At 40.2% G+C, this 27192-nt stretch overlaps 1 protein-coding gene across 1 annotated transcript; it reads right to left on the bottom strand.

Annotated features, from left to right (window-relative positions):
* Nucleotides 1–9672: 9672 nt before the first annotated feature.
* Nucleotides 9673–27139, bottom strand: kcng4a (potassium voltage-gated channel, subfamily G, member 4a). The gene is made up of 3 exons (XM_049722763.1): nucleotides 26990–27139; nucleotides 24951–25592; nucleotides 9673–11496 (listed from the first exon to the last, which is right to left on the bottom strand). The coding sequence occupies exons 1-3, from the start codon at nucleotides 27095–27097 to the stop codon at nucleotides 10594–10596; spliced, it is 1653 nt and encodes a 550-aa protein (XP_049578720.1). The 5' UTR covers nucleotides 27098–27139; the 3' UTR covers nucleotides 9673–10593.
* Nucleotides 27140–27192: the final 53 nt, after the last annotated feature.

The raw sequence follows: 27192 nt of genomic DNA, 5'->3' as shown, positions 1-27192 counted from the left end.
TGCTCATCAGCGTATTAGGATTTCACAAGACTAAAGACTACAGTAAATACGTTTGAAATAGTTCATGTGTTAGAGGGACTATGCAGTTCTAAATAAGGCACCAGGCGGTGTTTACAGCAACGACGCTGTAATTAGCATTTAACTGTAGTCAAGGTCAGTTCCAGCCTAAAGCAGAGAACAAAATTAGCCGCTTTTTTTTTTGAGAGTCATTTGCTTTGATCCAGTGGAGAAAACCGTGTCATTAAGCAACGAAATAGAAGTGAATAGATAGACTTATCAAATTCGACAGGAAAACAATTTGTGTTCATATATTTCAATAATGATTGTGCTAATGTAAAATGTTTCTAATTTAGTTCCTATTGCAAATAATGGAATATGTTCCTTTAATAATGTTAAATGTTCATGATAACCAGGTGCATGGTAGGAGGGTTTTTGAGGAATTTTACAGCAGCCTTCTCACTTAACTCGCAGTGGCGATCTGAGCAAGCCTCCTCTGGCTTGTATGAGCATCAAAAAGCTCAGTAAACTTCTAAGCATGCATCCGCCATCACACTCACTATGATGTTGGTGAGTGTGGTGCCGTGGGACGGAAAATAAACGCCGCTGAATGGTGGGTTTCAGCTGCGGGACCTGCATGTTAGAGCAAAAACAGCAAAAGCATCATTAGTCCATTTCCAACAACCATTAAAACCAACTGTACAACCAGACACTTAAATGTTTGTTAGTTGCAGCAGTTTATCATCAGCGTGCACTTGTTTTGTTTTCTTGTAGGGTATTAAATTAGATGGTCAATACACATTTGATAGCCAACTGCTGACATTTTCAGCCACAAGCCAATGACTCCAGCATACAGATTAAAATGAGGTAAAACTAATTCATGTCATTGCCTGGATGTTGATTTCAGATGTTTTGAATCCAAAGATTGACAAAGACAGCGGTCTTTCAGCGTCTTTGCAAATCTACTTAGATGAGGTTTTAGAAGTCTCAGCATGAAAAGAGTATTCACCTACTTTTCTTACCTTCAGCAAAAAGAGAATAAGACTAATATATGCAGTAGCCTACTGTGCAAATGTCCTTGCAAATGTCCTTACAAGTGGGTGCACTAACATTCTTATTAAAGCAATGGTCATTTTGACATAGCAAAACACTAATGAGAAGAAATATATATCTTCTTGCATTGACAAAAACAATACACAAAATTGTTTTTATCATATATATATATATATATATATATACTATATAGTATATAGTATATATATATACATATATATATAAATAAAATATAATACACACACAACTGGGTGCTGGATTGATTTGTAAGGATTCACCATAAGCTCACATAATTGTTAATAAATAAATAATTGCATTGAAAAAAATATGGGATAATAAAGTAACACTCACTCTGTTCTGCATGGCGCTCCGGCTGCTAAGAAACTGAGAAATGCCTGCATGTGCAATTCAGTCAGGTGCACAAGTATTTGGGCAGCTTTTCCTTTAGAGGACTTGAAATAAAAGGTTCACTCTGCAATTTATTGAAGCGAAGCCTTTTTGCTGTAAATCTTAAAGGTTGACCAAAGTATGGCCATTCTTGCAAAGTGCCTCCATTTTCACAGGCTCACAAGTACTTGGACAAAGTTACTCAAATTGTCCATTTCAGGCTACTTCAATTCAAATTCATCAAAAAGTCTACAAATAGCCTATACTAGAAGAAGTCTTGAGTTGGCATTTGACAACTTTTTGACAGAAGCTACTTATATAAAGTCCTCGAACCAAGCAAGATAAAGAAAGTCATCACGAAGCTTAAAAACAAAAATCAAGACTTGGTAAGAATAGTTAAGGCGGTCATATCAACAGTCTGGCACATTTTTTAAAAAAATAATATCAATATGGATATTTTTCAAAAGATTCTGGTGTCAATACAAACTCCACATAGCTAAAACGTACTCTCATGGATAGTTGTATTGTAGGTCATAAAATGACTGAGAGCAAAACGTTCATTTGAATAAAAACACATTGATACATCCTTGACTGATATCAAAGGTTTGGATTGTATTGACTGTGACATATCTGAAAATAGAGTCCATTTCATCCAATCAGCAGTTCTTCGTAAATTACCCTGTGCTGCCCTTAAGTGCGGGTACCAAAAAACTTTACCAAACTATTAATTGAGTCTTTTATGATTTTGACCGTGACGTTTGGAGTGGGCCAAATCATTACTGGCCACAATCAGCCATGTGCACTTTATTGAGGCCAAAACTCTGCAGGCACCTGAGTCAGCAGAATCAACAGCAGCAGTGAGAGCAGTTAATTTACAGTGTATCCTTAATATGACAACAATTTTGTATTTATGGTTTTCTGATAACACTGGAGCTTTTGGTAGTGTCAAAGCAACACTTAAGCAGCAAATTGGCGTGATTCCCAGAATGGTGCTCTGCTGGGTGCATCTGCATTTAGTCCCACAACTAAAGGTACGGTTCTTATTGTATGCCTCTATTTATGAAATAAACTTGATTTGATCACCTGGAGAGTTTGTTACATGTTATATTATGAGAATTCTGCAGCCCGAGCCAAATCAAACCTTTTTTGGAAGAATCACAATGTATTTGCCTTTAGGCGGTTATTCTGATGAAGCTCCCAATGAGAATTAAATGCTCCTGTATAACCTTCACACCCTCGTCAACAGGCTTCTAAAATGCATGCACTTGGTGAATAGCAAACATATTCCATTTACTTGATGAATAACAAAGTGATTAGGTATTTAAAAATTGCCCTGTTTGGTTGACATACTGTGAACGGTCTATTGATGGAAATTTCATGACCTTGCAATTAAAACAAAAAAAGTTTGAATGTTCTGACTGAATAGGCTTACGTCGGCTACAGAATATTAAATTATACAGTACATCCCCAACGGGTGCTCTAAAAACAATCAAAGATTTATAGCCACGGCTGATAAATTATAAATCTGTGGTGGGGATGACTGGGAAGGTTGCAGCAGTGGTAAAGATGGTGAGGAACACCTCCTGAATTATAAATATGTGCAGAGGAGGAGTGACACACTATAGGCCAGAGGGAAGTGTTATCTGCTGAAGGACTGTTCCACCGTCGTGTGTCTTGAGCATGCGTCACTGTCTCTGGCATCAGGTTGTTTTGCTTGTCTCGGGACAAACACATCATCAAAAAGGCTTTCTTGATAGGTGGTCATGTTGCATGGATCCAACTACTGTAAGCTATATAGTCTTGGATAGACTGAAACATAATTTGATAAACAACATTTGGATTTCTAAAATACTAATCATTTTTCATTTCTGGATTTTTCTACCACCATTAATAAACGGTCGTGCTGGCCACGCAGCACAACATAATGTGATGCAGTGTAGCCTAAATTTGCATAAAGTAATGTAGCATTACACAACAAATTGAAACACGATCCTGCAAGATAACGTATAAATTGTAGCATAACATTGCTACCTAACAGTATAATGTAAAAGCCTAGCATGTAGAGCATAAGAGAAGCAGTGGCTTGGAGCTGCCAAGTCGTGAGCAAATGCACAGATTCAAACTTTGAGATTTTCTCCTTTGAAGTAATCCCCCTGGTATCAAATGCGCTTTCCCAGCCTTCTGGCAACTTTTTTATATTTTCTACCAGGAATTGTCTAATACTCAGGGTATTGTGAGCAGCCATAATATCCCGATTTAGTGAAATTGTCCTGCCACAACTCTCGCCTCTACTCATGCACTGAACAAAGCAAACGTTGCACAATCTCATTGTAGACGTCTCAGTTGATTGTCTGGCTTATAGCCAAGGGGAAAACTGGTATTTTCTATATTAAATTGCATTTTGTGATACAAATCATTGAGCTTTCCTGACCTTGAATGAATATAGAGGACTTTTTTGTCTGAAAAAAGAAATCTATTGATTTACAACTATGTGCACATTTCTATACTACTAAAATACACTTGTGCTTGTGTGCTGGTATAGAATCCCCATATGAATTAGCTCAAGTGTTGTGTTATTTAGGTACCACATTGGAATACTGCAATGTTACATTTACATCAACAGTTGGACAGATTTGTAAATATATGTCATTACCATAAAAGATAACGTGCATACGTGTGTGTGTGTGTGTGTGTGTTTGTATGCATGTGTGACTTGATTGTGATCCAAGGTCATTGTGTAGCCATTTTAAAACATTGTAATCATTTGGGGGGGAGGGCACTCCACCATCACCGAGTGACCTACTCCCACTGTTGGCCTCACTTCTCTGCATATTTGTTGTCTAGATTTATCTCTGTGTCCGCTGAGGAGATGGCAGATGCACACAAGAGCCCAATGACACACCTTATCAACAAAGTCCCAGTTGTTTTCTCATCTGGAAAAGTGGCTGCTTGAGTTTTTACAATGGCTCAGTCTTTGTGGATGCCCCCCTGAGAGAAACGTAATTGAGAAAGACACAATCACTGTCAATGACAGACAGTAATTTTAACTTAACTGGTCTCACTCAAGGATTCTAATTCTTCCATGGTGATTATTACATCAGGATGCACTTTTATAGAAGTCAAATCACATAGTATCCCCCCTCCCCCAGTCATATGAAAATAGCCTTGAAAACACACATCAGATATAGAGGTACAAAGTACATTTGAGAACACATTTTAGCTGTTGTATGTCTATGTTCTCGGCAACCAGCTCCCAAGTAGAAGAAACATGCACGCTAACCCATCCAGCGTTTGCCGTGAAGACTTTTTATCACTATTTTGCAACGCCAACGTTTGCAATAAGTGACCCAGATTGCACCGTTGGCCACAATGCGATGTTAGATTCTACTTATGGTAAGTCAGCAATACGTTTGCCTAATACGTTTTCAAATAATCTATCTGGCTTTTTAAAACATTTTGGGAACCGTATCAGGGGTCAGATAAAGTCTTGTGGAATTACTATATTTGAGGCAAATTGTGCACACTCCAAGGCCCGGTTGGCTGGGTTTGGTGCAAATTTGAGAGCCCTGACCTTCACCCCATCCAACTCCTTTGTGAGGGACTACATCAGAGAGTGTGAACCAACATCAGTTATATTTGACCTCACAAGCCTCCTTCTGGGTGAATGGACAGTAATTCTCCACAAGCTCCAACATGTTGGCGAAAGTATGCCAAAAAGAGAAGATTTTTGCTAGACAGTGCTCACAGCTAGGCCAGGTGCCTGCTTACATATATCTGCAAAGTTTGTTGTAATGTCAGGTGACGTTGCAGTTTGCATAAAGAACGATTATGACAATATCTTTGTAAATTACAATAGAAGCAGCATTGCAGTGTTTGCTTTTAGCAAGATTCATCAGTATGCAAACCCTCATTGCTGCTTTCTTTGTGTGTGGAAAACTTTCAAGAAAGTTGAACCCTGTAATTGTTAAGCTGGTCATGTTGGCCAGAACTGGGCTAGGTCAGTCTCTTTTTGCCTTGTGTGAGATGAACAAAGTCAATCCTGACTGTGGAGTTTCCCAACAGGGCGGCTTACAGACTTGCTTTTATCTATCTGGATGTACTGTCTAGCACCAACCACAGTGGATGTTCAGAGAGAAGTGATGCTGGTGAGAATTGAGGGAGTTATTATAGTTGGTGTCTGACAGTCCTTGTCAAAAAAAATCTGCAGACACACACAAACTCAGCCAGCACTCACAGCAAACCTCAGGGGAAGAAGATCTGACCTTTCCATGTGAATAAGTAATGATCGGTGGATCAGTCTGGACTGTACGTGCCCAAGTAGACATGACAACAGGTGTATCACCCACCACCCCTCCTTTGTTTGCAGAGCGCAAGCTGATTTTGGAACGGATAAAAAGACAGATCATATCATCTCCTATTACAGATTACACAACCTCTTTAATCTTCTCTTCCATAACATGGTCATCCATGTGCGAAGGAATTTGAACTTGAAGATCCCAAAATAACCCAGTGCATTTTTTCCCATTCATTTCTTTTGTTTGAAGGATAGATTGGGATTGAATGTTGGCTTTGGCCTTGCAGTGAGAATGTGATAGGAGGTTAATTTAACACTAAATTGTCTGTATATTGTCTTTCTGTTCTATGGTCTATGAGTCGATTACTTCAGCTAAACAGACAAATTGGGGAGATAGCATTACCACAAAAGTCTCCCACCCCCCTTCCTCCGCTTCAGGGTAGTGGCCTTTGCATGACCTCTGATGGCACCCTCTCAGAAAGCGCAGGTGTATGCGTGGGATTACCCAGATGGCCACACTGCCGATGCTGAGGGGAAGCAGCCAACAATCTCAGAGCGCACGCAGGTCACCCACCAGACATGCCAGACCCTTTCCTCACTCTTAAACTACAACACAAACTTTAATCACTCGCATTTCTACTAATATGTGGGCGAGGGAACGTTTCCTTGCGAGCAAACATTTATTTTAGAATAGTCACAGCAAACTGCATTATATAGTACTGCCAGTAGCAAATATATTACGAGATTACCCTGGTCAACAGCAAATTTTAATCAGATCAGTTTTTGGGAGATTTTTGTGTTTTGTTTTTAAATTTGATTGATTAAAAAGCTTTTGCAATCCCAATTTTATAGCCTGGCTTTGTTCATAGGTGAACACAGTTGTTTGACTGTCTCCATGTACCCTGGAAATTGGCTGATGCAGTTGTTATTGTGTTTTGACACTTGCATTGGGTGCACGGTTGCATTGTTACATTTTCACATTGAAATGCATTGAGTTTTATTTGTTTATTTGGAGTCCAACTCCTTGCCAATGGAACTTTTCGGAAGAGTGATTTTTCTGCAGAAAATTAAGGTTCACCCAAAACAAACAAATGTGAGTTCGTTCAGAGTGCTTTAGCCAAATTAGTTGTATTTTCTTGCGAAATAAATAACCTCGAAATAGCACATGAACAGTGTGTCAATATAACTCATTCCTTTGCCAGAAATCCAGTACGCTTTGTAAAATCATTTTTCCAGTTAAATATTTAATATCTCCCTAAATTGCTTCGCATGTACACAAAATGCTTGTCAGACTGTGGCACGGATTGTCATTCCATTTCCATTTCTGTCACTTCATTTAGGAGCCAAAGTTTCTCCAGGGTTCACTTTAGACTGACTGAGCAGATAACAATTTAAAGTTGTGCTTCTGTGCTTTTGATCTAGTCAATGAGGGGATATTGCCTGTGTGTGGGGGGAATTCCTACAGATTGGCTGCTTGGTTTCATTAGATTTAATTTCTTATCAGATGTCTTGTGGAGTTCACTTACATTGACATAATCTGCAGAGAGCATTTTATAAAGCCAGCCAACTTTAAAAGTTAGGATATTTTCTCATCTTGTGTCTTCGGGTATTTATATTTACCAAACTGCAAAGGGGAGTGAGTTGGCCTTTTTTTGTGAAAGCCACATATTTTTAGTTATGTCATTGTTTTATAACATATACGGTGTATATTTAGATTTATAAAAGTTATTTACAATATTTTACAGTACACCCACAATAAAATATGTCAAGTCAAACTGGAGTATAAATAAAATAAAATAAAATAAAATCAAGTGGTGCTTTGAAATACAACTTGCATTCCCTGAACATGTTCAAATCATGCCTTATCATCAAATTGAAAGGAAATGCGATTAATCTTTTCCAGCCTTTCCCCCCAAAACAAGCAAAAATGTAAGGGAAAAAACACCACTCCCTGATATTGTACTTTATAAAACACTTGAGAGTAATGAAATCAATTATTACGTCAAATGCAAGGACAATGTTGCTCTTTCTGTGTGGCATTGGCCGCCAGGGGTATTTAAAGACAGATACTGGCAATCAAAAGCCAGATTTTGGAAGAATTGTTCACTTTATCCCAAGTAGGCCTAGTGCTTATTTTGAAGTGAGATGAGTTGAGTTCACTGCCAGGTTTCAGCGCTTGTATATCAAGTCTGCATTTGCAAGTTGGCAAAAAGTTGGCTTTTATCTCAAAAAGTGAGGATTTTGTTGTTATCTCTGAAGATTGTTGTAAACTATATGAACATGGATAAGAAGAGCTACTTTTACTTCTCTGCTTGGAGTGAAGCACATATTTGTTTTAAACTGAGTGTGGAGGAAATGGGCCATGACTGAATTTGTGCTCAGTGGTGCTATTTGACCATGGGGCACTGTGTGATGGTAGGGCTCATCAAAACCACACGCATTAAATATTGGTGGATTTAGGGGTTGAGGTAAAATGAGTCTAGTGTAGAGTGAAAAATCTGGGACAACTCATTGAACTGTTTGGCCTGACAGCAAGTCCGTCTGGAAGGAGGTGTACCTCTTGCTCTCTGCATGAAATAAATATCCATGTACCCATCAGAGCTATGTATGGCCCAGTGGTTTTACCAACTGCTTTGCCAGCAAGTCATTAGGTCCACTGGAGGAGGGACAAAACTTAGCTCTGCCATTTGACACCAAGAGGCTGCCAAGTTTCTCAAGTGCCTGCTTTACATCATCTGTCATCTCGAGTGGCAGATCAGGTTAAGGATCGACAGCCAAAAACCTGAACGTCCCTTCTGACCCTCCCAAGATGAATTAAAGATGCCAACGTTAAAAATACAGAATATGGTTGAATACGATACAACTAGATATTGTACTGATATACTGATAGCTTTTCCTCACTTTCGTTTTGCAAGAACCACATTATAGGGACAGTTTGCTCGTTTTTACGCTTGCAAGCGGGGAGAGCCAGCATCACTTTTGTGCAACGCAAAAGTGCTTGAAAGCAACTCCGAACTCTGCTCCCGCAGCAATCTTATTTATTCTCAACAAGGAGGATGTGTTTTGCAGGACATGTCTTTATCTTATGAAAGCTTCAGCAAGCTGGTTCCAGCAAATTTAAGAGGTGGTCTTATCTCTTTATCTTCACAACGGTCAGCTAGCAGATTTTTCCACTCCCGGGTGGGGCATATAACTCAAGGTTACAGCAAACAAAAGCAGTATTAACAGTTCTAGTGAACACTTCAAAATAATCATAAAATCAAAATAAAGACTTTTTAAAAATTCAAGACATGGCATTTTAAAAGCTTTTCACTGAGATATTGACTATTTAGATTAATTCTAAATTCTAAGACTGACTTCTATACCCTGTGTAATCCATCACACCTATTTGTGTGAATCAGGATTACCCAATCCAAATAGATATATACTCCAAACCATATGTTGATCACATGAATCAAAAATGTCACTGAAATGAAATAGGACACCATATGGCAAAAAAAAAAACAATCACTGGTAATCTGTGGAGAGAAAACACTATCAAGAAGATCACATTTCAAACCATTGGTTACAGTTGAGTTTCTGACAATTTGTCCCATAATCCTAACTTTAATCTAGATTGTGCTCACATCTGGCACATCCTTGTGTGCTTTCATTCGGGGAGGGGCAGGTTTACTCCCTTTACAAATATGTAGTGGCTTTATCCCTAACTCGGAGATGTTACCTATCACACTATTTTATAGGGCTTGACAGAGAAATGGCACTCATCTATCTTGAGTGTAATTGTGCGTGTGACGACAAACAGATGAAGATTGTTGTTTGTGGAATACTTATCTACGAGGCTGGCTGGAGAAGCTCTCGTCTATTTCTTCTGTGAAATGTTTCGCAGCGTGACTCTGCACATCACTGAGGCTTACACTTGAGACAGAAATTGGATTTGCCTCTGATTATTGAAAGAGCTTTTATTTGGAGCCTTGCAAAGTACATTTCATGGTTGTTAGCGCTCATTTTCTACTAGTCACTCACAAAAATCATGCCTTCATTTGTCCCTTTCTCTCTAGCTGTTTATAAAAGTATCATGTTTTTTTTTTTTTTTAAATCTATCTCTCGTCATTTGTATCGTATATGTTTTCACTTCTATGCTCAGAATTAAAAAAGTCCCCAAATTATTTTTGAAAACCGACAAGAAATGCTTAGACATACATGCATTAACCAAATCAGATTACATGGCAATAGGCATCTCAGAAATGAACCAAAAGGATCCATTACATTATTTATCATGTCTCGAACAACATAACATTTTGCTTGAGTTTTTTAAAGCGTATTTTTCCAGACAATTGTCTCAACACATTCTAGCTTGGCTTTGGATATTCCTTTGTATGCCAAAAATTGTGCCTTTACATAGCTTAGATTAATTTGTGGAATAATGTTTATATTTGTTTGCAGTGAAACTGCTTCTGTGCAAATTAGATGTGCACGTATGTCCAATGAAGCGCGAGAATATGAGTCATTTGATACATTGACACTCTAGGCTAGTGAGTATTACATTTGAAGTTGCACAGTATTTTTCACAGTGGAAGAAATAAAAAGCAACTTTGGATTGATATTGCATGTTCATGGAAGTAAAGAGTCACTAATATTGCAGCGAAGGCTTTCAAGAGGTCAACCTGTACCAAAGGGTTTAAAGGGTTTTAAAAAGTCTTTCGGTCTGTGCCAGTGCGTCACACTGAAGAGCCAAATAAATGCAGCAGATGTAATCTCCTTATTTTGAATGCATTTAAAATACACGTGGAAAGAGATGAGTTTAATTTCTTCATGTAACACAGGGATTGGAATGTTTGAATTGACAGAAAGGAGATGTTCATTCAGAACGCTGATGCTGGGAGGCTGTGATTATTTGCTGCAGCATCGTCTCCTTTTCCTAAAAGAGCCAGATATTCTAGTGAGTGCGCACTATCCTTGTTCAGATGGTAGGCAAGTCCAATAGCGGCTGAGTCCTCTAGTTTCACGTTACCACCTTCTTCTCCGGCCATCCCTACCTCCTGCAACTCACCAGTGGCACCAGCTGCGGCGGCGGCAGCTGCGGCGGCGGCGCACTCCTCTTTGAACAAACGGTCGTGCTCCATCTTGAGTTCTTGGTAGGAGCGGGAGAACATGTGGAAGATGGAGGTCGCAGGGAAGGCCATGATCAGGATCCCGCTCAGGATGCTGCTCAGCGCTACAACCTGCCCGGGGATGGACCGAGGCACCATGTCGCCATAGCCCACTGTTGTCATGGAGATGATAGCCCACCAGTAGGAGGCAGGGATGCTGCTAAAGTCGTGAGGGCCCGTAAGTTCACTTTCAGCCAGGTGGACCAACGGTGAGAAGAGGGTGACTGCCACGCAGAGGAAAAGCAGGAGCAGGCCAAACTCACGAGTGCTGCGTCTCACCGTCAGCCCGAGCGTCTGCAGGCCGAGGGAGTGGCGAGCCAGCCGCATCACGTAAAGAATTCTCAACGCCCGCAAGATCCTTAGCACCAGACCCAGCTTGTCCAAGTAGCCTTTACCTCCCCCTGGCCGATCGCTCTCCAGGTTGGGGTCTTCTTTTACCACCAGGGACACATAGTAAGGCAAGATGGCCATGGCGTCGATGATGTTGAGCGGCCCGCGCAGGAATTCTAACTTGCTGCGAGCCTGAATGAAGCGTAGGATGAACTCCAGAGAGAACCAGGCCACACACACCGTTTCGATGATGAACATGTTGTGGCACTTGGACGAGCACTCGCCCTGGAGAGGACAGAGGGTTGGATGACGAGAAAAAAAACGGAAGAGGAAAGTGTGAGATGAAGGGAAGAATCATTAGCAAGCCTCACACGTAACTGTCACTCTTTGTTATCCGTAACAAATCATAACGGGGAACCCCAAACTGCTACAGCTGCATTGAATCAACACAAATGGGACACAATAAATCACTTTTATGATCGAGGAAACGAGGACTGGCGGAAAGACACATTAGCTCAACTAAATAATGAGATAAAGGTTGCGATAACACAATGCACAAATACTAAATCACGCTTCAGATAAGGATTCTCACCACCATGTTAATCCACCAAATACAGTTGCAACAAATATGCAATATTGAACATATTTAGAATGCTATTTTCGTTTTCATTAAACACGGATGATAATCTCTTCAATTTTGAAGAAATACTATGGAGAGTGAATACTTAAAGGGGAAGAAGTACCCCCAAATTCTTTAGAATAAAATGGTCCATTCACTCCCACCAAGTAGTCAAAACGCTGAATTCTGCTTGATATTGGATTTATGGATTATTAATTAAGCAGAAAAATCCTCCTGTTTTTATTCATCTCGGGGCTTTTCTTTGCACTGCCACTTGCTGTCGACTGCAAATGGCATCATAGACCGTCACGACTTCCCTGTTTTCTGGGGTTGCTCATGTGCCGTTCGCAAGATGAGCCGTTAGGCACTGTGATGTCATTATCAGTTGACAAAAAGCAACACGGCAATGAGATGGACTTTTCTGCTTAGTTCATATTCCAAAAATGGATGATTCATCAGAATGCTTTAGACTAGTGGGGTTGCATAATATATATTTTTTACTTGATTGATAAGTGTGAAGCAGGTCCAGAATCTAGATTTTTCCAGTGTTTTTTTTTTTTTTTTAAATTTGCTAGCTTGTGCATATCTGAATTAGACACTTAAAATGATATAAAGGAAAGACATTTGGCTACCAACAGCTTCTCTCTGCCCTTTGGGCATTGACTCTGTGCTCATGTATTTCCATTCTCTTGAATTTCCTCACCCAGCAACCATCTCCCTCTCATTTTCTCCTCCTCCTCATCATTCATTGCGGTTCCTCCTTCATCAGCCTCTCCGCACTCCCACCCTCTCATCAGTCATTTGCCGGTCGTCCCAGATGCGCCTCACCCTTTCTCCTTTAAAGTCTTCATTGGTTTCAGTTCCCCCCCAAGTGAAAGACAACTCCCTCGGTTGTTTCTCTACATGACACATATGCGTCCCATTCCTCTGATTCTCATTTATCACTTCTTTCCCCTCTGAATCTCTTAACTCAATGTGACTTTAAGTCTTTTACGTCTGCTGTGTGGGGTTCACTAGCCTCCCTTTGGGCATATTTCTATTATTTAGCTGAGATGAGCTGTTTTTGGCAGCGAAACAAATTATTTCTATTAGCAGCTCGGGCACGGTCATCCTTCCATTCAGTTCTTGGGTAAGTAGCATTAAGAGGTTTTATGGGAATGTTCTTTTCAAGCTGGAAATTGCAGCATCAGCATGCGCCATCCAACATAAAATCATGAATATTTCCCTGACTTTTTTTTTATATAGCTAATGTCCTCAAATGGTTGTTTACCCGGTATGCAATACAAAATAGATGTGTTATGTTTAGCAAATGCAAAATCATCACGATTAAGACGTTGGCAATTCTATGCATCCAAATTAGTGGGAACAGTCTGAGGAAGGAGCTTGACCATGCCCAGGTGTACGTGCATAAGTCATGGTTGGATGAGTGTGGTGTGCACAAACATAAGAAGCTAACCCCATTAGGAATGAAGTAGAACAGCGATTGTGATTTTCAATACCGAGCCAGCATTATGGAAAAACTGCTGCTACTGTAATAGTATCATGACTACTCTCTTCAATCTCCAACTTAATGCCAAAATAAAGAAAATGTGGATATTATTCATCTAGAATCAATCAAATACCACTAATATAGCCCAGAAAATGAACAATGTATTCCTAATCACCGAAGCAATTTCAATCAGATTTCTATTGAAGGAAAGGACAAATATAACTAAAAGAAGTCTCTATCTGAGAAAAACATGTGGAAAATCGAAGTAAACATCAGCTTCTACACCTGCCGTCTTCCTTAAACAAGCCAACATTCTTCACACTGCCTCTGTGTGATATCCAGCCCTTAAAGCACTGTGGGAATTCAGGGCTGCCATTCCCCACATCAATCTTTCGGACACTTTGTGCCCTCCGCTCACATGTTTTGTCTCTAATGTGCACTTTCTGTCTCTCATTTATTTCCCTTCTCTTTGCTCTTTCTGTCTTGTGTGCCGACATTTGTCCCATTAGGGCTTTGCGCCACTGTTCTCACCCCTGGTATGAAAGGCCATTTGTTACAGTGACAGGATTTCTTCTTCTGTCTCTTCAAACAGTCACAGCGAGTGGCTGACCTTATCTCCTTTGCGTTATTCTCCCTGGAACTTTGTGACAGCCCATTTCAACATAAACGCAGCAGACGACCCAAACGGGCTTTTGAATTTTAATTTCATTCAGATTCATTGTCAAATTAAGTCAAACTTCACCATGGTGAGAAAAGGGGAAGAAACAGAATCATTCAGGTGAAACGATTGATTCTTTGACATATTTTCCTTGGGTAGTGCTGTGCTTCATGTACCGTAATTTCCGGACTATAAGCCGCACCAGCTAAAATTCAGGGATATTTTAGTTTTTTTCTTACATAAACCGCACCGGACTATAAGCCGCACGTGCACATGAGTTTTTTACAAAGAAAGACAGTACACAGAAAGCCGTAAAAATCCATAAATATACCGCGCCGCCATTTAAGCCTCAGGGTTCAAAGTAACCTTCTGAATAAAATGCATTAAAAGTTCACATTCATTACAACTTGTTTTTGGTGAGCACAATGTCAGAAGAATTGAATTTAAATGCTGATTGATTGGGTTTTAATACAATGCAGATCGTCCAAACAGCGCCACTGCTTTGTGTAATCTCTGAGTCACATGGCAGAGTATGAAAAAGGGTTTGGAGCCCTTTGACGCAGGTCCCCTAGCGTGTATTTCTACTAAAGCTCATAATAGTCACAAGCAACACAGCCAGAATACGCAGCGGCCATAGTAGTGTTTCAAAATAGTATTTTTGTTGTTGTTTTGTTCTTCAAGATACCGCACAACAGTGGTCCACAGCCTTTTTGCGAGTGTGTAAAAGTGATCAAGTCATCACAAAAATCATGAAAAAAATCGTATATAAGCCGCACCTGACTATAAGCTGCAGGGTTCAAAATTTTGGAAAAAAGTCGCGGCTTATAGTCCGGAAATTACGGTAATCTATCCGTCCATGACCTAGAACAGGATAAGCAGTATAGAAAATGTATGGCTTGATGGTCAGTTCTCTTCTTCGAAGGAAGTTTAGTGTGATGGCAATACAATATGGCAGAATGTTTGGCAAGAACCACAGGAACAAACTTGATACTCACACAGACAGTCATGCAGCAGACACACGCAAGTGGCCGCATTCGATTTCTCTCATGATTAACATTAATTAGTGGAAAGCAGCTGTCGTCAACACTCAACGCGTCATTTCCCGCCAGTGAGTTTTGGATTAACACTAGAAGCTTGCAACTGTGATGCTTAAAGACACAATCACAATTGAGATGACATTTGTTTTTAACATGTCACAAAAATGTGTGCTGTTATGATCAAGAGTCTAAAAGCCTCAAAAAACATTATACGCAATTGCCTGATGTGTTGAGATCAGTAAATTTGAGAACAATTCTGACCAAAGTAGACACCTAAAAAATACATACTACAGATGGCATTGAAAAAGCTGTAAATGATAATAATGGAAACTGTAGTAGTTGTCTCTGTTTGCTGTAATTCACATAGAATTGAATGTAAATGTAAAATATATGCTTTACTTTGATGAAGGTACTGATGGTAGCACAGATGGTAAGGGACCTAGAAGTGATGAGATATAGTAAATTGCTGTATCATAAACATCTGTCTTTCTGTGATAATGTGCTCCAATTGAAATGAGTCAAGATACTGGAAGGGATCTAATTTGTGCTGGGTTTTGAGTCAGAATCAGATCCACACACACACGCACGCACACAAACACGCTCGGTCAAGCATATGACAGCTGCTGGCTTTTGTATTCTATTCAGAATTGACTTTTGTAAGAATTCTTGTTCACTGCCATCCACTGGGACCTCATAATTTGGTTTACAGGCAACCGCCTCATCAATGAGACCAAGATGTGAACATTGCACGCAGGGTTTAAAGCGTAAATATGTCCTCTTCTTGTAAGACAAGAAGAAGGTTCTATTGTTTTGTATAGTGAGTAATTGCACTTGTGGATCAGTTAATGCTCTATATTATGTACCATCTTTGACAAATTCCACAAGATAAATAAATGATGTACAGTACATGTGTGATAGATAATAATAGTCAGGAAATAAAACATACTCAGAGATAAGCAAACCTGCTATGGCTGAGCAAGCCTAATTCAGAATCAGATTCAGACATGAGGAATCGAATCTTGGGTGTGAACATTTTATGTGGAGTTTGTATAATCTCCCTGTGCTTATAATACCCCATGTGAGTGCAATGCTTGTGTGTCAAAACAATGCCTGTTCATGCAACTCCAAACAGGATAACTGCAGAAATGGATGGATAATGAAATCAAAATATATTAAGCTAATATAGTGTCAGTATTACAATAAGGCACCTTACACTTCTAAGGCTGAGGATTTTAATCTGAGCTCCGGCCTTTCTGTATGAGGTTTATGTTACTTGCATACTTGCTTGGGTTTACTTTCAGTAGTCTGGCTTCATCTTACATTCCAAAAACATGTTCCATTAAGTTAACTGAAGACCCTTAATTGTTGCTTGTATCTGTTCATGTAAGTCCTGCAGTTACACGGTAACCAGGAAGTCCATGAGTCTACCTTGCCACTTGTCCAAAGTCATCTGGCATCGTGAGGACAACGGTACAGAGAGTAGATGGATGAAGTATTATAAATAGCATAATAAAAAATTGTAGAAAAGTCTTTTGGGCTTCAAGGTTAAAGCTTCGATACGTCTGCCCTAGCAACATAATAAAAATACAGTAGACCATAGTGTCCAGCATCTACTGTAACTCTATTATACCTCATCTTATTGCAGGTTCTATATTTCAATTCATATAAAAGATGATGAATCATAATCTTCTAATCCCACTGTGTTCAAAGGTTGTGGGTAGAAATAGGAACAAAATATTTAGACCATCCATCAGCTTTACCTTGTGACGGACCTTGACCATACTTCACCGAGCCCGCTGCTATACGTACCTAGCACTTTGGTCAAAGTCAGTCAAACGGCGAGGAGCAATGACAGAAAGAAAGAAGAAGTACTGTGTCCATGCGTCATGGGTTATTAAAGACCTTGTATTATGTGACATCTCCATCCGTCACCAGCACTGTCCCCTTGTAACCTGATAGCTGCAAGTACGCGTACGCACAGTGGAAGGTGTTCGTCTTTGTCGATAACATTCCATCCATCAATTTTCTCTTTCGCGGGAGTGATGCTGATGAACTGAGACTTATCCGAGCTGACTAAATAGTCGCTAGTTAATCTCGGCTACATACAGTATAGACAAACATGAACTCACATGCACGCCTGAGTTAGAGTCTTCAATTAACTCAACAATCCCACAAACCCCTTTAAGGCAAACACAGGGACAACATGCAAATGCCACACAGAAAAGCCAGAGGTGGGATTTGAACCCCAAACTATACGTTTTGTGTAATGTGCAAACTAAGCCACCACGCCGCCCCGCAATGTAAAAGAAAACAGTGACAAAGGTCCTTCAGAGAATAGTTCTATACTTGCACACAAAGCTGCTTTTGTGTGCAAGTATGGAACATTAGCTCTTCACTTAGCAATCACACTGCACACCAACTGCGATAAAGATCTTCATTTCACACTTGGGAAAATCACACTCCTTTGCTTTTGATTTTAATGCCAACAGCATTTTTCAGTAAAGGATTAATTCCAATTCAGTTTAAGACCTTGTTAATAAACAAAGACTTGGTGAAAAATCAATGAATGTACTTGCTCAACACGAACTCTTCTGCGATGGGCCCCAGATGACTTGCTGTGTATTGTAGGCCTGGCACATTTTTAAAGAGACTGCACAATTCACCATTGTTTGTTGAACTAAATATTTTTTTTTTTTTGTGGTCTGGACCAAATCAAATAAATAGAGATACATTAGTTTTTCATTTAGCATTCATACTGGCAGTTTTTTTGTGGTCTGGACCAAAGTAAATAAATAGAGATAGAGTAGCTCTTCACTTAGCAATTACACTGGCATTTTTTCATACAAGCAAAAGTTGTGACTATAATGTCAAGACGTGAATGGAGCACATTTGTCATGCATTATATAATTAACATTATCCAGACAAAAATGCTGTTTGTTATGCCATTATTTTCACCAGTTTAGAAGGTTCTAAAAGCTATTTTGAGAAATGCTGACTCAGACAAGCATCACCGATGATGTTTGTGTTGTCCTCATTTCCTGTGATGCTTTTATTTTGTTTTGAATTTAACATGACTGTGTTCAGATTTGAGCAGAAGTGACGCATACTAACCACCTCTTCTAACAAATGGCCATTGTTATTTTTCATTTGGATGAAACGTGACATGACGGCACATATATGAATAAATAAATATGAATGCTTCACATTTCCATAATGTACAGGTGTCCTTATCTTAGCGTTACATGTGAAGAAGTTGCCGTAATCACTGGTCAAGTTCATACAACATGACCTGCCCTCATATATAACGCTCAGCTCTAAGAAATCCACTGCATTGTGTTGAACGTCTGTACTCTGTTAGCTGTCCAATCCTGTTCTGGCACGGACAAGATAAACACCTCATACTTCAGTTCTCTCCCATAATCCCACTTGGCAGCCATGGAGCGAAGAATGGAAAGAAAACATCTCATAACCAGATAGGCTATAATAGGCATAAAATCTGCTGCACACTGATACTGTCAAACTGAGTTATACATCCTCGAACACACAGGGAATGCCTGAGCATTCACATTAAATGTCTAAGCAATGTTTGATATTTGATTGTCTGGATATTAGTATTCACCACACAGATACTTCAGAGTCTAAAGAGAGATGCCACATATTTTTAAAACAATAGCGAGGCACCACTTCAAAAGTGACACCACACACATGCATGGACACACAAATACACACAAACATCACAAGACTCGGATTTGATAACAATACAAATGGCAGACAGAAAGATTACTCTGATTGCAGCACAGTGGTGTACTGGCTAGCATGTCTACCTCAGTGCACAGTTTGCCGGTTCTATTTCAGCTCCGGCCTTCCTGTGTGGAGTTTGCATGTTCTCCCCGTGCCTGCGTGGGTTTCCTCCAGGTACTCTGGTTTTCTTCAACATTACAAAAATATGCAAGGTAGGCCGATTGACCACTCCAATTACCCGTAGGTGTAATTGTGAGTGCGAATGGTTGTTTGTCTATGTGCGCCCTGTGATTAGCCGGCGACTGTTTTGGGGTGTCTTCCGCCTACTGCCCGAAGTCAGCTGGGATAGGCTCCAGCACATCAACGACTCTCACGAGGATAAGCGTTTGGAAAATCATAGAATGAATGAATGCCTCAGGGACTGTTCAATGGTTTGTCATCTCATCCATATCTGTCTTCCCTTCTAAGTCTAAGTCTAAGCTGCCACATTGTGCCTAATGTCATTTTGTTTTCTTTTTTTGCAGTCTGCTCATGTCAATCTCAACGGAACAATCAAAGTGGTGCTCCTCACTTATCAGCCTAATGAAGAAAATTATGAGGGGAAAATAAACATGGAGCACATCAAGGTTGATGTTCGACAAAATTTTCTTGATCCATTCTGTATTTTCTTATATTAACAATTAACTTCTCTTCATACTGGGACAAATGTTCTGAACTCCTGTTTCGGCTGCACTAGAATGCTGCTTGGAGAGTTGTGCAATCGAAAGTCTGCATGGATGTAGCTCAATAGCCGATGTACAATCTGATTGATAGTGAATCAACAGCGCTTGTGCTAGTAGTGCACATTTTGCATCGGTTGCTTGGATTTAACACAATCAACAGAAACGACCAATAAACTATAACCATACTCAAGCCAACTTTTGTACATACTGTATCATAGCATTTCTTCGGTCAAGTTGCCCTGATTTTCCCAGTTCTTTGCTCCAACTTGAAAAAGGGCCTTGGTTCTTATAACAACTCAGATCTTCCTCTTTTTCCTTTTCTTTTCACAGTTTATTGCAAGGTTAATTAGAAGGTGATTACGTTGATAACCTTAAACAAAGAGAACATGGCATTATTTTAAGTTTAACTAAGTTCAGTAATTGCATACATATACTACCGGGAAAATATGAAGCATAAGTAACTAATAAAAGTAAATAAGCAACTTAACTGAGTGTTTAAACATAAGCATATGCCAAACATAAACATCCACTTTGCCTTTGTGAATACTTCAAATTGATTGAGCCACTCAAAGTTCAGATAAACACAGCTTGTAGCTCGAACCAAACATTTCAAACAAACTAAGCATTAACCAAACTTAACATCCAAGTCCATTTCCTACCAGTTGCGTTTGACCAGGAATTTAGGAGTCTCGTTGGGGTCTTTTTCCTTTGCTTTCTCTGTTTAAGCTTTTTTTTCTTTCACTAACAGGCTTTCCTTTATTTGTTCCCCCAACTCGCATGCTGTTCTGTTGGCAATATGGCCAGCCCTGGCATTTAACAGGAAGTTTGGTAAATTGTTGTATGGCTGTTTTTTTCTCTGCCCCCTGCAGGTCTGAAGTGGACTAGTGGATATTTTGTCTGAATGATCTGTGCCTCAGTTAGTTGATGTGAGACCTACCGTTGAGATGCTTGCATCCTGTGCAAAATCAAGTATACCTCCAAGGACTCACAACATCCAGACTACTATCTTAAGTGCAATTAGCAATTATACCACAAATACCTTTTACCTTACTTCCAGCCCTTGGGGATGTTTTGCACTAATTTGCCTAGCATTCAATTCCATCCATCCATTTTCTACAGCACTTATTGTCCTCACTGGGGCCGTGTTTGAGTTGGAGATCCCAGCTGCTTATGGGCAAAAGGCAGTGCACACCATGGACTGATTTCCGGTCAATCACGGGGTGCACACTGCACAGAAATACAGCCATTTAATTTAATTTATTCATTCCCTTTACAGGTTTGACATAATGTGCATGTTTTTCAAGTGCGAGCAGAAAACCATGTAACTGCTGGAAGAACATGCAGACTCCACGCAGGAAGGCCTAAATTCATAATCAGTGCTACCAAGACCTATTGACTGTGAGGCAAATGTGTTAAGAATCTATTCCACCAAGCATTTCTTTGTTAAAATACCCTTGAACAGGTTTGGACTGAAATAATTCCACTGCAAAAACATCGTATGCAAAGTAGACGGCATTTGCATTGTCAGACGGTCTAAAATTTTAATAACTTCCCTGTGCCAGGAGATGAATGAGAAAAAAATAAACGAAAAGAGGCTTTACATCGCTGGTTTGATGTTTGATCATCCCTTTTTAGTTTATTTTTCTCTTAACTTTTTGACTTGCAGCCCGTCTTCCTTAAAGTTCTCTTTCAATCCACCACATGAATACTTAATGAGCACTACACAGTACATATAAAAAAATCTACTGACCCTCATTTTAATTATTTAGCCAGGAAGAAATATTTTTGGGTACGTATAAAAAATATATAAAATTAAAAAAATCCTAAATGTTCATCGTATCAAGACTGACCACAACATTGTTCTTACTATGTTGGTTTTCTTATTATCCTCTACCTCTTTTTCGCTCTCTATACTTGAAATTGATGCTGGGGAGCGTAATTACTGAACAGCAAATCCTACTTCACTTTACAGCGTTGTAAATGGCCACTTCAATTACTCCTCGGGCGATAAAATGACCGAATTACAAAACAAGAGCAAATCTGATTGTCCTTTTAAAAGACAATGTCATTGGGTGAGAAAAATAAAGACAGAGTATGCAGGAGCAGAATGACAGTTTACACGTGACGGCGGTGACAGTATGGGGAATAAAATTCGGACCATCAGCATACTGCAGTAGGTTATCGATGTGTGATTCCCACTGCACAGAACTGAACTCTTTTTGTACTGTAGACATCATGTCTGAGATTTTACTGAGAGAGCTTACCGAGGTCAGTGCTGGGTTAGGAGTCACAGTGCAGTCAAATCAATGCTAGCGTCAAACATAACCCAGTTAGAGTGGAAGTTGTATGTTCATACACTATGTGTCTGAAGTAGTGAGACAAAAGTAGGCACGTAAAGCTAAATCAAATAAGGACAGAATCTGTTAACAACATATTGTTCTGATTTGTGACAGTGATTGCAAGAGGGAGTACTCCACTTCATAAAGTTAATTGCTATCCAGGTATTAGACATACCCAGACACATTCATCAGTCCCCCTTCGTCTTCAAACAGCAAATGGGCAATGAACTGCAGGACTAGCAATAAAATAGTATTAAAGCAGCACTAGGTATCAGTACATTGACCTTCATCCCAATTGAACAATCTAAGTGAAAGTGCGTATGGCAGCGGGAAGGCTTATGAACTTTTAAAACTTCATAAAACTTCATCTGTGGCAGTATTTCTCTATAAACTGTGAATTATTATGAGCTTGACCGAAAGAGATTTGTTGTGAGAGTTGTTCCATCCTAATACCGATTTAACCTTCAAATGGACAACTGCTGGTGCAGAAGGAGAAAAGCAGCTTTTGGCGACAGCTGCCCTTTTTTGGCTTCCTTTGACAAAAATACTCTATTATCCTTCTATGTTATATTGCGATGCAAAGGTAAAAGAATCTCTCCTTTTCTTAGTAACCTATTGAATTTGGGCTCCAAAATCCTGATTCTGATGTGTTGGAGGAATGTGAGCCTACTTTACATGCAAGTATATTTCAAAACTTCATTGCACTAAATAGTGACTGTAAAGTTTTTGTTTTCCCAAACAGATTGCAGACCTCCAAAAGATCCTCCTCAAGCTATCCTTCTTGCATCTTGTTTTCTATTTTGATCTGATGATAACTTTTGACTTTTTGACAGGTATCAATGTTTCATACATCTACTTACATTTACGGAGCACATCAAGGAAGGGCTCTGCTTCCCAACAGAATGTTGGCAACTCAACAAAATCCAGATAATCCATTACAAAGACTTTAGAGGTTTTACATTAAGAGCACTCGTGAAAAAGCAGACAGGGGATGAATCAAATGTCTTAAGTATAGCATTGCAACCAAAACTTTTGAGATCACTAAGTGATTGAAGTGATGAGCTGAAGACAAGCATAAGCGCAAGTCTATGCAGGAACAGAATCAGGGGCAAAAAGTTCATTCCATTATGTTGTCTTTTTGAAGCTTCATACTTAGTTCATATAGTTCATTCTCTCAGGCAACCCATTTTCACCCGACATCTTCGACTTACTTTATCCATCTCTGCACTCTTTCACACAGCCACACTCGACTCAGGTGAATGATGAGCGTATGAGGGAATTTTGGCCACTCTCCAGCAGGAAGGAGCACAGAGATGGACCATTTGAATTAAAGATGACAAGACTCTCACTGCTATCACCAGGCTTCACTTGGACACTGAACTCAGGAGTTGGGCCCAAGTGATGGACGGAAAAAAAAATAAAGTCAGATAAATGAATGCATGAAATTGTCTTACTTTCCAAATAGCTGGCCATACGCACTCTACAATGTGGAAACCGTATGTAGATACAGTCAGCCGTACACTGTAAATTGTTTTCGAACACACTGGATGTCTTGCCAAGGATCAATAAAATGCTCTATGAATAAGAGTCGATGGGTAAGGTGCTCTGTTCACATTGGAGCGGAGTGGCCCCCGCGGATAGCTTACTTTCTCTGATGGTGTGCCACTGTTTTACTTTGGCTGTGATGAACCAACAAAGAGAAAAGCCCAATTCCACTCAATCTTGACAATGAAACTGTAAACAGTACATTTCTCAGAATATAAGTCCTGTTTGCCTCGTTAGCTGCTTCTCAGCCTTGTGTACAAGAAAATAACTACCACAATGCATCACTCCGCTGTTTTTATCCTCTGAGATTCATTCCATTATATCGACAACATCATGCAAAGGTTCTCAGTATCCCTGCAATCGAGCTTATTGGTAGGCTATGCTTCAATCTTTTGTCTGAGCTTCTTTATTAGTTTTGCTTGGACAGCCAAGACCTCCTCCTGGTAGCAAAATTAAAATTCTTATTTTCAGGCCTTTTAGTAAATAATAAGGTCCTCTGTAGATTCTCAAAATTCTCCTCCTGGTGTCACACTCAGACCGATTTTGATTTTAATTTCGACAGAGACATTACAGTCTGTTCTGTCTTCCTCCTAGGTTAGCAAAAGGGACATTTGCGATCTAATTATTTTAAATATTGGGTATTTAGTTTACTCTACATATTGAGGAATAATTATTAAAGTTTGTCGACAGCTTTATACGCCAGTTTTAAACAACATCCCAACTTCATTAAAGTTGTATTTGTAAACGTAAACCTAATTTAAAAAGCACAAAATGAACACGTTCAATGCTATTTGTGTGTGCATGACTGTTTATGAGTCGCTTTTTATATGACTTGATGGCTCTGCTAATGTGCACATTTGCATGTCTGCTTGTTCCTTATGTAAGTGACAAAGTGAAGCCATTTCATTATTTCTCCAGTGTTTACTGACAGATTCTGGACAGGCCTCAGTGAGCACGAGGCTTCGTTATCCACGCTGTTAGGGTAGGCAGTTCACGGGATATTCATGCCCGGTACTCACACACGCAAAATGCACAACTTTTGTTTCTAGTTAAGCCTTTTGTGAAGGGACATTTTCCCCCCCAAAAAAAAAAAATAATATATATATATATAAATATATATGGGCGGCTCGGTGGCGCACTGGGTAGCACGTACGCCTCACAGTTAGGAGGGTGCGGGTTCGATTCCACCTCCGGCCCTCCCTGTGTGGAGTTTGCATGTTCTCCCCGGGCCGGCGTGGGTTTTCTCCGGGCACTCCGGTTTCCTCCCACATTCCAAAAACATGCTTGGTAGGCTGATTGAAGACTCCAAATTGTCCCTAGGTGTGAGTGTGAGTGCGATTGGTTGTCTGTCTCTGTGTGCCCTGCGATTGGCTGGCAACCAATTCAGGGTGTCCCCCGCCTACTGCCCGATGACGGCTGGGATAGGCTCCAGCACGCCCGCGACCCCCGTGGGGACTAAGCGGTTCAGAAAATGGATGGATGGATATATATATATGCTCATTACAGCATTGCTGAAAAAAAAACAATATTAAGGTGGCCTGCGACGGGGCGGATATTCACTGCATGTTCACGTTATGTAACACACTCACCCTGTCCTCCTCCTCTCTGAGGTCAGGCATGGTGCTGATACACAAGCTCACCACAGTCACTGCGACCATGATGACTGACAGGCAAGCAAAGATCTTCCCCGGTAAGCCAGACTGCGGATTCTCCACCATATCTCTGAGCCAGTTCATGATTTTTCGGTATGTCGTCTCCTCCACGATAACACGCTGCATGGCGTTCCTCTGCCTGCGCTCCTCCTCCTGTCGTTCTTGCTCGTGCACCTCCTCGATTCGTGTGTACATCTTCCTCTTGCAACAGCGCTCCATGTACGCCATCTCCACGCCCCAGTAGGTGAGTTCGTCGTGCAGGGAGAGGATGCACATCTCCCGCAACAGGCGGAGTTTACCTGCGGCCAGGAAGTTGAGAATAACCCTGAAGGCGGATGGCGAGCGATCAAAGAAGAATTCCTTGCGTGCTTCATCGTAGTCGTCACAAACGCTGGCAATGTCCTCAGGTGACCTGCAGCCGCACAAGCGGCCAAGCCGTGTGAGAGGAAACTGCTGCAGCGTGCTCCAAGGGAAGGTGTAGCGGTTCCCCCCAACGTTGATCACTGCCAGCAAGCGGTGGTCGACGGAGACGAGGTCCTCCGGCTGCCGGATGAACTGAGCCCTTTGGTAATAAACGCCCTATGGAAAAGTTCACCAGAAATAGAACATTTGCAGATTTCAATACAGTTGACATTGCGTATCATTCACAAACAGTTACACAATCATTTTTGAAATGTAGCAATAACAATTCATGAATCACCAACACCACAGTTAATATTTCAGATTTTAAAATACAATGATATGTTCATCTTTTAAATGACTTTGATCCACAAATTTTTTTGAAAAGGCGGAATTGCTCGCACTTGCATTCAGTCCATTTCTCGTAAGTTTCCTTTACACTAGAATAAGACTGGTGTGCTTTGTGTGCAAGATTCTATAGGTCATGAAGGCTTTGATGCCTGGTACAACAGACAACTCAAATGTCACCACTAAGACGCTGTCACAAACACCTTTCCATTCTCTGAACCATAGATAAACTTTTAATGTGGTAGGCCCCAGATCCACTTGAAATAAGGAGATGCAATATAAGAGCCCATAGACACCAAGGATACGCCATGGCCCATCGGTCAAACAATCATTGGCATGTGCTCGCTGCACCATGGACTACACTATTGGAAATTTAAATGCAAGCTGAATATTCCTGTACTTGGCAGGTGGCAATACCAAAGAAGGTGAGTAGGGAAAAAAAAGAGTTCAATTCATGATATTTAAATGAGAGCACAATTAATTGCACATTATTAAATAAATGTAATCTGTGATATTCACAATGTGATTAAAATATGTAGTTATCGTGACAAGTTTGAACTTTTAATCATCAGAGCTTGCACATTTGCCTTCTTCTTGGACAGAGCCAGTGAATCACTGACGTTGTTGCTGCAGTAAAGATATTCAAAGCAGAAGGTGGTTGCCTCTGCAGCGGATTATCTGTAAAGAGATGAATTACTCCCCCCGCCCCTTTCAGATCAATGGAATTGCTGTTCACTGGACACATGTTCAAATTAATGCCGAATTGTGTCCCACATTTCTTTATTGTACTATTTCTACTAAATAATGTGTTTTTATTAGTTTCTATATCCTGCAGCAGTGCCTGTAATTGTCTTGGGTGTTGTGTTTGTTTCAGCCTTGTGCCTGGATCAGACTGCAAGACAATTTGCTCTCTCACAATGTCTCATGTCACACTAGTGCCGCACAGTCCATTAGATACAAAGCTACAATATTACTCCATTTTACGATTATTGGACTAATATGGTCAACTCAAGCGGCCAGTAGAGGTGCGACCTAAAAATGGGTCAACGCTACTTGATATAACGTTCTCATAGCGGCAACAAAACAATTATGGCGGAAGAGGTGCTAGTTTTGATTGTGGCGATATTTTGTGTTGTAAAAAAAAGAACAATGAAAATGCATAGGGTGTCATATCTGTATGAAGATCTGCCACACATTTGTCAGGGACAATCACATCCAAAGTTTCATACCTTGATGGTCTCAGTCTCGGGAATCTCAGTGAATATGCGGTCGAGACTGCTGTCGTCACTGACGGACAGATTGCTGAAGTCGTGGTTAGCATTGCTGATGATGGGCATGGCAGCATCCGGAACGTAGGTAGCTTAGCTAAAGTTGTGAAGATGAGCAAGCTTTTTCTTTAGGTTTATTTTTCAGGATAGAGATGTCCAGTCTA

Source organism: Syngnathus scovelli, chromosome 6 (assembly GCF_024217435.2).
Source record: "Syngnathus scovelli strain Florida chromosome 6, RoL_Ssco_1.2, whole genome shotgun sequence".
In the NCBI taxonomy this organism is placed as follows: domain Eukaryota; kingdom Metazoa; phylum Chordata; class Actinopteri; order Syngnathiformes; family Syngnathidae; genus Syngnathus; species Syngnathus scovelli.
This window is presented reverse-complemented; position numbering and strand designations above follow the sequence as displayed.

What these genes read in the sequence shown, in the direction of transcription:
- kcng4a (XM_049722763.1), bottom strand. Translation starts at nt 27,097, where the DNA reads ATGCCCATCATCAGCAATGCTAACCACGACTTCAGCAATCTGTCCGTC. An exon ending in CCGAGACTGAGACCATCAAG is followed by an intron (nt 25,593 to 26,989) that starts GTATGAAACTTT and finishes ACTTTTCCATAG; the next exon opens with GGCGTTTATTACCAAAGGGC. An exon ending in TCAGAGAGGAGGAGGACAGG is followed by an intron (nt 11,497 to 24,950) that starts GTGAGTGTGTTA and finishes TGTCCTCTCCAG; the next exon opens with GGCGAGTGCTCGTCCAAGTG.